The sequence below is a fragment of the Asterias rubens genome, chromosome 7 (genome assembly GCF_902459465.1).
Source record: "Asterias rubens chromosome 7, eAstRub1.3, whole genome shotgun sequence".
NCBI classification, from domain to species: Eukaryota; Metazoa; Echinodermata; class Asteroidea; order Forcipulatida; family Asteriidae; genus Asterias; species Asterias rubens.
The window spans coordinates 10,685,718-10,699,902 of NC_047068.1; the positions used below are offsets into that span (position 1 = coordinate 10,685,718).

The 14,185-nt window shown below is 38.1% G+C and overlaps 1 protein-coding gene across 1 annotated transcript; it reads left to right on the plus strand.

The window, feature by feature from the left end:
- Nucleotides 1–3,729: 3,729 nt before the first annotated feature.
- On the plus strand, nt 3,730–13,524 carry LOC117292517 (probable ATP-dependent RNA helicase DDX47). Its single transcript, XM_033774588.1, has 13 exons — nt 3,730–3,921; nt 5,339–5,432; nt 6,425–6,613; nt 6,804–6,875; nt 7,379–7,449; nt 7,898–8,017; nt 8,617–8,733; nt 9,139–9,285; nt 9,714–9,790; nt 10,325–10,385; nt 10,739–10,809; nt 11,382–11,511; nt 12,137–13,524. Exons 1-13 carry the CDS (start codon nt 3,799–3,801, stop codon nt 12,257–12,259), a joined length of 1,395 nt encoding a protein of 464 aa, XP_033630479.1. The 5' UTR covers nt 3,730–3,798; the 3' UTR covers nt 12,260–13,524.
- The last annotated feature ends 661 nt before the right edge of the window (nt 13,525–14,185 follow it).

Consider the following 14,185-nt stretch of genomic DNA (forward strand, 5'->3'; position numbering starts at 1 on the left):
GATTAGCGAGTTGCCCGTTTCAACGCCAACAATACGCCTATGGCTAAACCATCAATTGTGTGCCCGGGTTATACCATTCCTTTGTAGTTTTTTGCCCCTCACCCTCTCCCCCCTCTCTCCTGTCCCTTCCATATTTTTTTTTATTTTGGGTTTTCCCTGCGATAAGTGGAAGGCTGCTTAGGAAAATGAGCAATTATGATGTGATGTAGATTGGGCCGACATTTTCTTTCACCTACGAATCCTTCCTTTGTCGGTAGCCGGCGGCAACATCAAAGGACTTCGCAGGCGCAAAAAATGACAACTGTATGCTGTGCTAAGCATCAATAGTTGATTGGTATTATGCCAATGTGGGACTTATGACTGCTGTGAGAGATTTTGGATATGGTCGGCACATACCCTGATTATTTTATTATTCAGGTCTTGGTCTGAAATTTTGCCAGTATTTTTATATTATTTGTTATGTTATCGTAATTTGCTATCCGTTGATTTGAGATGACAGACTTGCTAATTTTGGCTGGTGTTCAAAGCTGTATTCGTTTGCGGTTGTCTGTGTGATAGGCCTATTGCCAGTAGTTCATAATATTTATAGGCGAAGTATAACTTTGGTTTTGGGAACTGTTCGATTGTTTTAATCATAAATGTAAGTAATGTAGATTATACAATAAAATTAACCTCTAAAAAAAAATCATTTTTAAAGGGTCGCGTGTTTTTTTTTTAACATCGCCGAAGGAAAATCCGGAGCAAATTTGTCCATCCACGCATAATGCAAAATTCAATTGGAATAAACAATCTGAAAACGTTACTCGCAGTAACGCTTCTCAGATTACGATTTTGTGGCATAAAAACTGATATCTTTACCACATTATTTCGGAGTGGAATGTTTCGATATTGCCGTATCGAAAGCTGCTGTATAGGCTTCTATAGCCAGAAGTTTGAATTGCCATTTGTTTTAGATAACCGAACAAAAGGGCTCTATACATTACCTTTAGGGTTATCTATGTGAACTATAGGGGATTTCATAAAAGAGCTTTAGTGAAAAGAACCTGTTTATTAATTAATTTAAGCAGAATAAATTATTGTAGCGCGTCATTAAACAAAAAATCATTTCTTTTTTTAAAGAATGTGTAATCACAATAATAATTAATGGTTTGTAGCTGGTCATCAAAATAGCAAATTATCACTTCCCTTCCATTCAGGTAAAAAAACGTTACCAGCAAAAATAGGCCTACCAATTCACAAGTGGCATTTGTTGCTGGCATCCTGCAGGCAGTGCTTATACTATTGTTGCAGCAGCAATATTTTCTGCTTGAACAGCTCTAATGAAATTTGACTGTGTTTATGTCCACATAAGTCGGACACGGTCAAGAGAATGGGTGCGGATTCTCGAATTGGGTCCTCCATTTTTACAAAAGCTCTGATCATGGGTTAGCCCTACTTTCTTAACACTCATTACATTTCGAGTTGTCCCTCATATGGCTTTTTTAAAAGAGCGTGGTTATTTCACTCTTTTTAGAGGGGTTTCACTCCAGGACAGAGTGAAAAATCACTCAAAAAGATGCAAACTTCAATCTCATAGAGTGGAAGGCCACTCGAAAAGGAGTTGTCCCTCATATGGCTCTTCGAAGGGTGGTTATGGAGGTAGAATATGGGCCAACGGAAGGGGGAGATGCATTTTTTTTCTCACATCAAAATTGCCACTGTCGTTAGTGCTTTTCGATTTGGATGTCGTTTTTCAAGATCGATTCAAAAAGAAATCCTGAAACAAAATCCGGAAATTGTTGAGGATGGCAGTTTTAATGTTGGTGGAACGTGAAGAGGGATGATGTTCTTCTTACATGTTTTTATCGTGTCCACACCTATGATGTGTTTCAGGTTTCAGCCAAGCCCACATTTTATAGCTCTCTGCTAAGCCTGATGAGGGGAACACCAGTCACAAAATGGTACATGTAAAATTGTAGTTTGGCTGGTAACCTGAGACTGGTAAGCCGGCAGTTTTGTTGTGCTTGAGCATCTTTTTGTGATTTAAAGATGCTATGTCAGATTTTTGGCCGATTTGACCCACAAATTTTGATTTAAAATTCAATAGTTATTTTGATGGGGATCGAGAAAGTTACAAGTTTCATTTGAACCATTGCTCGAAAAAGTTTGCCAATTATTAGTAGCAGTGAAATAAAGTGCTCAAAATTAGTTTTTGTCGGGATCCCGACAATATTTCACGTGACCAATTCTTATGTATTTTAAAAGAAACGTTTTAAATTTTTGTCATGGTTCCTGACCATTAACAGTAAAAGTTAAACTTTTTTCGTTAAACTTTTTTTCGTTGAAATACCATTCACTCAAACAAATCTATTTTTTAATGTTTGGGGCCAAACATCTGACATAGCATCTTTAAGCAGCTCTATGAAAGTGGGCCCAGAACAACTGAGCACTGTCTTTTTGTTGGCACTTTCATTGAACTCAGCTTCGTCACTAGCCTCGCCAGGGGACATCTGAGTATGTGAACAATGTTGAAAAGGAGTATGGGTCTAGAACTAATATTATCGTCTTCCGTAACGAAACCTTTTATAGTTCTAGGAGTAGGGTCTTACCTCCATGGTCTACTAAAGATGGTTCTGATTTTTAAATATGACTTTTTCTTTGACAGGCATAATACATCAGCGCCACAATAGGTTGTGATAAAATAATATTATCATTATTCAGCTTTAATTTTATTTCCAAATCATGTTGATAATTTCACTTCGAAGTAATGTGCATGCATGCGGTTAGGGAAAGGATGAGTTTATTATCCCCAAATTTTAAATCGGAGAACTTCGTTGACAATAGTTTTTTTTTCTTCGAATTGTGTAGTTCAGTTTCGAAATATTCTTCCTGTGTGGACATAAACCGCTGCGGGGATTTTTTTTTTGCGATTTATCTATAAAAAAAAAAGCCGCTACAACCTTTTGACATAAAAGGCTAAACTCATAGATTAGATTGTACATATACATCTACATTCATCAAGCGCCGGATCGAAAAATCCATCATTTTTTCCTATACTTTTTGAAATGTGTCAAAGGATATACCTTATAAATAAGAACAATTTATTCCTATAATGAGAAACCCAATGAACAAGAAGTTGTTTTCCTATATGTTAATATTATGACATTTTAAGAAGTGCTCTTTCCATTATTTTATTTTGATAATTAAAATATGTGCAAGACAGTAGAAATTAGTGTTCCTCGTAGAGTGCCATAATACAGGTTTAGACAGGCTATAGTGTTTATTTTCTGTCACCAGTCAGGCGGAAGAAAAATGAAAAATTAGTTGGGCAAATTTCATCCCCCCCTCCCCCAGCGCCCCGACCCTTCAGTCAACATGGTTGCCATTGGTAGCATGCAGCTTGGTGCATGCAGCTTGTCATTGATGGCGCCCTTAGTTTTTAATAGGAGGTAGCAAAGTATTGATGGCAAGGAAGTTTTGCACCCCGCTGAAAATATTATGAAGTAAAGGAATTATTTTTTGTTTTTATCATTAGGCGAGACTCATGTATGGTAGGATTCTACAATTTGGCCTTATTAGCCTACTAGCTACTGATCGTACAATACACCTGTGTTGTAAACATGGAGCTATAATTTGAAAGCTCTTTGGTTGTAAAAAAAAACAAAAAAACATTATCACACAAGAGGACGCTATTTTGAAAACTATGACATGACTCAAACGATTACTTTGGTGCAACGACTTAGACAAGTCTACCAATTCGCATGCTGCTGGTTTCCTGACCAAACATTGTACACAACACCGCACAACACAGTGTGTAGCATGTTGCGCAATACCAGTGAACTATCCAAAATGGCAGCTTCCACGAGTGAACAGAAAACCACAACGGTGACAGAAGATACAACAGAAAAAAGCGAGGAAGAAACAACAACATTTGCGTCTTTGGTAGGAGATTAAATAACGTTTTGTATTATCATCATCAGTATTATTTCTGTTCAACATGTAAATGTCATGATTGTGATTGTTTAGGGCTAAATAAAAACCGTCATTTAAAAAAATTAATTACAAATTTTGACGATTCCAGTTTTCTGAAATTCTGTTCATTCATTCAATTCATAAATAAAATTTACAACTTACAACTTTACATTTTAGTATTGTTTGTCTTTTTTAAAGGGTCAATAATTAACATTACTATCCATAGTTAGCGTAAGTGCTGTAACTACAGTACTACAAACGGTACTAGGCCCTACCTAGTACCTGTCCTAGCATGCCTAGTCTAGTCAGTTGCGATATATTATTATAACTTATTATAAGTTATAACGTAACCCTCCTCCCGACTGACTCGCTGTCGGGAGGGGGAGGGTTAGGTTAGTGCAACTATCACTCAGCTACACCACTCAGTTGGTCACGATGATCGCAACGAACTAGTGGCAGGGCCCAACCAATCATTGCTCTGCTAACCAAAACATGCGTAACCGAACTTCGTAAGCACTGCTGAATCAGCGCTTAACTGACGATGACGGAAAAGCAGGGAATTCTGCACTTATTACTTACGTAAAGAGTATTTCATAGGTTTGCAGGGAATTTAGGACTCTAGCCTAGCCTAGCAACAAGAGCAACACCACCCTTGGCTTTCTTCGTCGCAACCTCAGAAAATGCCCTCCAAAGATCAAGGAACTGGCCTACAAGACATGTTCGTCCCACCCTTGAGTACTCGTCATCGGTATGGGACCCACACACCCAAGATCTGATCTCCTCTAGATAGAAATGGTTCAGCGGCCTGCCGCAAGATTTGTGATGGCTGACTACAACCAAATGAACAGTGTCACACAGATGCTGAATAACCTCAAATGGCAATCTCTTCATGAACAAAAGCAAAGTCATCATGCTGTATAGGATTGTGCATGGTCTTGTTGCCATCCCAGCCACACCACCCTTCTTAACAGTTACACCCATCTTCATCAAATCAGACTAGAGGCCACCATCTACAATTCACACAACAGCATTGTAGAATACTCACATACCAGCTAGACCCAGTGACTAAGGCGCTAGATTCCTTTTTTCGAAATTTTGACATTATCGGTCATGGTTTCAGCTCAGTCTCTTGAGGTCTTCCGGAGCCACCTGAATCCACTCACCCTCCGATAGTCTACCACACAGACATCTTTTTACTTGCACCTTGACCTCAGTCTGTAGCACATTTTTTTGATATTTGTTCCTGTGGCCAAGCACTTTTGCACCACAGTACGACTATACTACTCTGGAGGGATGTACTTATTGGAAGATAGATAGATAGATATATAGGAGCTCCTTTCCCTTGTGCAAAATATGGCTAAGTTTTGATTTACATCTCTTCAACTAGGGTGTCGTTGATGTATTGTGCGAGGCATGTGAGCGTCTGAAATGGAAAACTCCGACCAAGATCCAGCGAGAAGCTCTCCCGCTCAGCTTTCAAGGTTTGTTTTAAAAAGGTTTTGTCCTAATTCTCTAATTTTATGTGGAAAACCTGTGCACATGTCTCGAGAAGGAACCATTATCGTGCATTTTCTGCAGAGTCTCATAAATCTAACCCTAAAGTTTTACCTAAGCATTAACGTCTGCGAGTGTGTAAAGAGATGGGAGGGTTAATAGCAGAGGTGATGAATACTAAACCAGGGAAAGGCCCTTGAACATTTTATTGATGTTTCAGGCATGCAACTCTTCCGCGTTTCCACGGAATTCCGCGTTTTTTCTTTTTTTTTTACGTGAAATTTTTTTTTAGCCTAATATATGCCTGGCAACAACAGTGTACAACTACAATCATGTAAAATAAGCCTAGTACATGCTAACAATGCACCTAAGAGCATAATAAACCTAAACATTTTCTAGGGTACCATTGTGGGTATCATGTCCCGTGGCGTTTCGGCTGCCTCGCTCTGCACTTGCGTTGTGCCTTTGAAAATTTTTTTTTTTTTTTTTTTCAATGGGTAGTTGCATGCCTGATGTTTATTCTGGGGATTGACAACACTTGTGAAACAGGTTGTCAACCATCATGCCCTTGACTTTGGAGTGAGTATTGGGATAATCCTATGTTGAAATTGCCGCTAGCCGGGGACTACTGTACCAGATTTACAGCCATGCTACCCCTTTTTTTTCCAGTTTGATAGCCTGGCGGGCTAGTAGAAAATTAATGAAAAAAATCAACATTGACAAACATTAATGAGCTGTGCTGATGCAATTGTAAAATGAATTAATTTTGGTGACCAATTTGTGCCATGATCCAAGACATACTGTCTTTGTGGGGCTACCAAAATCTCATCAGGGCTACTACACAATTCAGGGTTACTAGCCCTGCCGACTACCGTGAAAATACACTTTGTTTTCACCCCTGCAAGGACTCCCTTGAAATGTACACTTCGCGGATTGATTCTAGATGAAGAGATGAAATAATATTTTCTGAATTTTGCAGGACGGGATATCATTGGCTTAGCCGAGACAGGTTCAGGCAAGACTGGAGCGTTTGCGATTCCTATTTTACAGGCATTGCTGGACCGACCACAGAGACTCTTTGCTCTGGTATTAACACCAACAAGAGAGCTGGCCTACCAGATATCTGAGCAGTTTGAAGCGCTAGGGTCAAGTATAGGGGTCAATTGTGGTAAGTGAAATTAAACCTCCTTAACATTAGTTAGATTACTTAGATTGCTACCAGGTTGACCTTGTTTTTTTTTTTATCAGAGCAGTTTAAAGCACAAATTAGTGTCAACCACTACGGTCAATTGACGTAAATGAAATTAAACCTGGTTAACGTAATAATATACAAGTTTGAAACCCTATTATATTTCCAGCTGTTGTTATTGGTGGGATTGATATGATGACGCAAGCACTACAATTAGCCAAGAAACCTCACATCGTAGTCGGTATGTATATTATGTTTTGGTTCTGAAAAAAACTGTTAAACCTTTTAGAGACCATAGCAGCCACAAACGACTTGACCTACTTCCATTCACATAAAGAGGTCAAAGTAAAGGGCATGTGTGGATATGAAATTTGCCAATGTTTCCTATGTTAACATAACATCCTAATTTCGAACACAAAAATAAGCTAAAATGAGCAGTATACAAGTTTCAAATTATACATGTGGCATTGTATATTGGCCAGTAACCTTGTTCTAATTAGCATGATTTTGTTGTGCTTAGCTACTTTTTGTGCTTAAGCAGCTCTATAAAACTGACCCCTGGTAGAAGGTTCTGTTAGTGTTTGCAATGATGTTATTTCCCCAGCTCTTTCTTGGCCCACTATGTCACTTCTCCCCAAATACTCTTTAAAGCCGAATGGGTTTTTATTAATCTACAGTTTTTCATTCTCACTTATGATTTATCCTTTCTTGCCAAAAACTGGTTGTCTTTAATGTCATTTATAGCCACACCTGGACGACTTGTGGACCACTTGGAAAACACTAAAGGTTTCAGTCTCCGTGCTTTGAAATACCTGGTGAGTTTGTCACAGATACAAGGAAAATATATACTGTCTCACATGGCAGGCTGAGATAACGAATCCATTTTAGTGATAAATATTTTTTAAATAAATGATATGGGCAACCCACACGATAGCCCTGAGCCAACCAACCACACGTCTCCTTTAAGGAGAACCAATCAGAGCGGTGATTGACTCTACACTGAAACCTCTGACCCCTATAAATAGGCCCACTTCTCTCTTATCTCTTCAGTCTCCTGATGATGACTAGAGCAAGCTAGTCGAAATGTTGAGACCAATTCAATAACTCACTCCGTGGTAGTGCAGTTAATAACTCCGCGGTAGTAGATTATAGAAATTCTCTAAAGAACAAACTCTACCTGGCAAGTAGATACACACATGGTGTTACTGCAAACCAAATATATGTTGATATTGCTTAACATCTTCATTTTGTTTGTATCTGAAGGTGATGGACGAGGCAGATCGAATACTGAACATGGATTTTGAAGCAGAGCTGGATAAAATCTTGAAAGTCATCCCCAAAGAGAGACATACGTACCTTTACTCGGCCACTATGACTAAAAAGGTTAACTTCCCTTTTTTTATAAGATTCACCGCTAAAGATCAACTTAAAACAAAAATCAATATTATTGTTCTATTGTTATAGGAAGGTAAACAATAAATAATAGTAATAATAAACCACAAGGGAAACTGACTTAAAGGAACACGTTGCCTTGGATCGGTCGAGTTGGTCTTTGAAAAGCGTATGTAATCGTTTGTTATAGAATGCATGTGATTAGAAAGATATTTTAAAAGTAGAATATAATGATCCACACAAGTATCACTCGTAATAGCGTGGTTTTCCTTTTACCTCGTCGACAAACACAGTCGGCCATTTATGGGAGTAAAAATTTTGACTCCCATAAATGGCAGACCGTGTTAGTTCGCAAAATAAAAGGAAAACCACTCAATTTCGAGGCAAATGTGTGTGGATTACTGTATTCTACTTTTTAAACATCTTTCTAACCATATGCATTTCATAACAAACGGTTACAAACGCTTTTCAAAGGCCAACTCGACCGATCCAAGGCAACGTGTTCCTTTATTGCAGCTTTTCTCGCCTTTCTTGTTCCATAAAAACTCAGTTTTATTCGCATTGTTAACTTCTGTCAAATGATTTCACAGGTTGCTAAATTACAAAGAGCATCGCTGAAGGAACCCGTCAAAGTAGAGGTATCCAGCAAATACGACACGGTAGAAAAACTGCAACAGTTCTACGTCTTCATTCCGGCAAAATACAAAGTAAGTTTCAGGAAATCATCTTGCCTTGATTCATTTATTTTTTACAAATTTACTTTATTAATCAAAGTGAACTTGAACAATCTCCTAGCCAAGAACCCAACGCAGAGAAGACACAAAAGGAAGTTTTAGTTTTAGATGTGGGAGACACAAAAGGAAGGTTTTGTTTTAGGGTGGGAGAAAAAAAACTCCTTAGAATTAATCAAGGGAAACCCATGCAGTCAGTCAGGTAGAGACTGAAAACCCAATCAGCATAGTGCTTCCCGCGGGATTCGAACCAAGGTCCTAGAGGTGAAAGGCAAGGAATAATACCACTACACCAACCCCACTACCCTTTATTAATAGCGGCTAGATATTTTGTTATGAATTTCCTACTCTAACATTTGTCTTCTTGTTATATATTTGTAGGACTGTTATCTTGTGTACATCCTAAATGAGTTAGCTGGTAACAACTTCATGGTATTCTGTAGTACGTGTAATAATACGCAGCGAGTGGCGGTGATGTTGCGCAACCTCGGTATGACGGCTATCCCTCTACACGGACAGATGTCGCAGGTAAAAGGCGCCCTTATCCAGGGCTCGCATTTTTTTTTTTGGGGGGGGGGTAATTAATGGGACTGTAGGACTTGTAGCTCAGAATTTTTTTCTTGTCTAGATTTTGTTTCTTCATAAGACTAAAATAAAATGGAGAAAACAACTTTCTATGTTCTCTCTGTTCTGCAGTTTAGTCACCGTGGTTTGAGTTCGAATCCGGCTCAAGACACTTGTTTTGTCCTTCAGCAAGACGCTTCACTATAGATGCTTCTTTTCACCCGGTGTACATTTGGGTACCTGCGAGGGTAGAGGTTTATAATGTGTTTGAAATAGCCTTCAGAGCGCCTGGAAAAGAAATCTCAAAGGGCACCAAGGCCAACACTAGAGCAACAGAACACTTTGCCTCCATGGCCTTTGTAAAATTCCAATGTTTGTCTTTTTATCAACAGTCCAAGAGATTGGGAACGCTGAACAAGTTTAAAGGAAAGAGTAGATCTATTTTGATTGCAACGGATGTAGCAAGCAGGTAAGCACTTTAAACATTAGAAAGATTACACAGTACACACTTGTGTTGATTCAAGGCTCTCCATGGACTAGCCCCTACCTACATACAGAGCATGCTTCAGCCCTGTAGTGTCAGGTCAAGTCTGAGGTCTTTGGGCACAGCATGCTCTATGTTCCTCTGACCCGTAAATCCAGCTATGGGGATAGGGCATTCAGTAACATCTCACCCCGCCTCTGGAACTCTCTGCCTCAACATCTCAAGAACACACATGACATCTCGCGACTCCAACATTCTCTCAAGACCCATCTCTTCAGATTAGCCTATAAAGATATCGAGTGAAATTTTATTCTTGCTCTTGACCAGCGCCTTTGAATGTTATACAGACAAGGTGTAATTTAAAAAAGCTGTGTTATTGTTATTTGTTATTGTATACATGTATTCCGTACATGGTTGTGCCAGCATACACAACCAATGCAGTTGGATGGTGTGATTAAAGTGTCGGTCAGTACTGTAGCAAATGGGTTTAATGTTGCCTTCTTGTTTTACTGTTTACAGAGGTCTAGACATTCCCCACGTTGATGTTGTCATCAATTTTGACATCCCTACACATTCTAAGGTAAGCCTAATAACTCTACCCAATGCACCAATATAACCCAAAACATGAAGGGGTTTGTCATATAGATTGGTTGCAATATGCGAAAATCGGCCATCTCTACGAGCAATGCGTTATGCGTGAGAATGACGTGCGGCATGCACAGATTTCACAAAACTCATTGAATGATTGTTTAATGAACGACGCGACTTCGTTAAAAGTTTGGGTACTTGTCGTGCCTGCAAGACAAAATGCGATTTGTCCGCAAAGATGGCATCTACCGGGAACTACCTAGATAGAGAAAATCTTGTCAAATATTTTATTTAATATGTTTTTTTTCCCCCAATCTTTTCAAAATTGTTTTTTTTCTTTGTCAGGACTACATCCACAGGGTCGGTAGAACAGCCAGAGCAGGCAGAGCTGGACGATCTATCACATTTGTAACTCAGTAAGTAGCAAATGAGAATCCAATGGTGTGTTGTGGCCGACAAATATTAGCACTGAACTCAAGCTCTGGGCCCAATTTCATAGAGCTGATTATCAAATTATACAATAAAGGCACTGGACACTATTGGTAATTACTTGAAATAATTGTTAGCATAAAAACTTACTTGGTAACAAGCAATGGAGAGCTGTTGATAGTATAAAATATTGTGAGAAACGACTCCCTCTGAAGTAACATAGTTTTCAAGCAAGAACTGATTTTCCACTAAAATATTTGAATTTGATTTTGAGACCTCAGTAAAATATTAGATTTTGAGGGTCCGAATTCAAATATCTAAAAGCACACAACTTCGTGTGACAAGTGTGTGTTTTTTGTCCCATTATTATCTCGCAACTTCGACGACCAATTTAGTTCAAATTATAACAGATTTGCTATTTTATGCATATGTTGAGATACACTAAGTGAGAAGACTGGTCTTTGACAATTACCAAAGGTGTCCAGTGTCTTTAAGAAGCTCTGTTGTTCCCAGTTTGACTGAATTCATTGCTGTCTTGTTCCTGTCCCCTACCCCTTAGGTACGATGTGGAGTTGTATCAACGCATTGAGCAGCTCATCGATAAGAAGCTCCCATTGTTTCCAACGGAGGAACAAGAAGTCATGTTACTAATGGAGAGAGTCATGGAAGCTCAGCGCATCGCCAAAATGGTGAGTTTCTGTCAGATAAGGTCTCCATACAGGAATGACACAACGTAAATGATTTGTAACAAGTTTACTGTAAGGCTATACACTTTGCAAAAATTTCAGCTTCTGTCAGATTTGTATAGGTCCCAATAATATGCACAATGAAAATGCTTTGTAATAAGGTTACCTTTTATGCTCTACACTTTACGAAAATTGTGAGTTTCTGTCAGATATAGGAAAGGCACAACGTAAATGCTTTGACATGAATTGCCTAAATTTGTAGTGACGTCATGACGGCACCATGTTGTTTTTTTGCAATTTTGACAATTTATTAAAAAAAATTGAGAACAAAGCAACTGCAATACATTTTTTTGCAGTGACGTCATGATGACGGCACTATGTTGTTTTTTGCATTGTTTTGAAATTTTGACAATTTATTAAATAAATTGAGAACAAAGCAACTGCAATACATTTTTTTGTTAATTTTAATTTCTCCCGGAAGCCGAACACTCCATTTTTAGTTTTTATTAAGAGAGTGGCTGAATCCAGCAATATCCTGATGTCAATTGGAGCATACTGTTGAAACACCCGAATGTTCTATAATTTTGCTGTTACCGCAAACCTCCATCTTATGTTTTCTTTTCTTCAGGAAATGAAAGATAATGACGACAAGAAGAAAGGGCGTGGTCGGGGCGGCGACGACGACACGGAGGATGCGATTGGAATACGCAAGAAGCTCAAGGTGTCTCACAGGGGCAAGGGTAGAAGATAAAATCTTGAAGGGAACTCAGCCAAGCTGGCAACAGCCAATCTCTAGGCTCAAACAAACACTGGTTTAACATCTAGACTATGATTCAGTAACGTCTATGGTTGTGATTCAGTAACTAGACAACATTATTTATTCTAGTCATTGTGAAGTCAGCAATAAGCTTGGGGATTCAAAACCACAACCTTGTGATTGCCTGCAATTTAACCACTTGACCACGGTCACTGAAAAAATACAACGCAACAGGAATGTAATGTGTTTTGCTTATCATTTAAATGTAATTTTGATATTTGTACACTTCTGAATTGATCATAGTTTAATATCGATAAAAAAATAGGCCCCAACCTCAAGGTTTTGAAATACTAGAAACACTTCTGTTTTTGATAGCGTGCTTCAAAATGACAATGCTTTTGACGTCATGTGTGAGTGTTTGCTTTGTTATAACATATACCTCCATGCTGCAACAAACCGGCTATACAAAACAGATCTCTTACACTTAATGTAATATGAGTGATGGCATAACAGGGCTTTTCGAAGCCCTTTCTGAAAAGCAACGGAGACTGATATTCAGAATGATCAGATTTGTGTACAATTAAAATCTGTTTAATCTCATGTGAACTCAAATTCCTTATTGATTAAAACATTTGAAATGCATTTCAGCAAAGATTCATTCAAGAAGAAGTCTTAAAAATACCATGGTAAGTATTTGGGCTCTTTTCAAAAACGAAACTGGGGAGGATTTTTCCAAAGTGGTCTAGAAGCTGTACATAGTGTATACAGAATGTATTAAAGGTAGAATTTTAGCAATGAACCGAGAGTATTTGGTGAAAAGACCTGCATTATCAACACTTTGTATAACTCAACATAAATAAATCAAAAACTTGTGAAAGTTTTAGCTCAATCAGTCATCAGAGTGTCGTGTGAGGAGAAAACAGCAAATAAAAAACATGTGTGGTTTCACTTTCAAATATTGGATTTCCCGAGATCAAAATTTGTTATTTTCATAATTTCTCAAAAACTGTACCTTTTCAGACAAAAATATGTTAAGGGAAGTTGTTCAACAATTACATTCATTATACCGTGTAAGTTATGTGTACATGTGTGAACAGTTGATTCTCAATCTCACAGGGCTTTTAAAGCTATTGGACACTTTTGGTAAACAGTATTGTCCAAAGTCCACACTTTATGTATCACAACGTATATATAAAATAACAAACCTGTGAAAATAACAAACCTGTGAAAATTTAGGCTCAATTGGTCATCGGAGTCGAGAGAAAATAATGGGAAAACACACCCTTGTTTTTTCTGCACTTTTCGCCGTGTCATGACATGTGTTTAAAATAAATCTGTAATTCTCGATATCGAGAATTTATATTGTTTTAATGTTTTCTCAAAAAGTAAAGCATTTCATGGAATAATATTTCAAGAGAAGTCTTTTGCCGTTACCTTCTGTAAACCCTGTAAGTTATTTGGTAATCTGTGAAACTTTAATTTTTGTTCTGTTCAGAAAGTGTCCAATGGCTTTAAAGTTTAGTCACACATCTTTTGATTTTGAGAACAAATGAATTTCAAACTTTGGGAGCCTACCGTATCTCCAACTGCCTTATTAGTTCATCTGGCTTTTTATGAAGATCTTTATTTTCTCCAACCTTATAGGATATTATTAGCAAAAGTTTCTGTATGGCGCCACCACTTTTTCATTAGATATGAAATAATATAGCATCTAATTTAGCTCAATGAGATATCCCTGTTTGTAAAAATGAGCTCAATGAGATATCCCTTTTTGTAAAAATGAGTAAAAAAGTGGTGGCGCCATACGGAAACTTATCCTATTATTGAGATAATTGTTTGAAATTGACAAAGATATCTTACAGAAGGTTTTCTTTGTGGGAACGTTGACCCAGATGGAATAAAGTAAATGCGTTGATGACA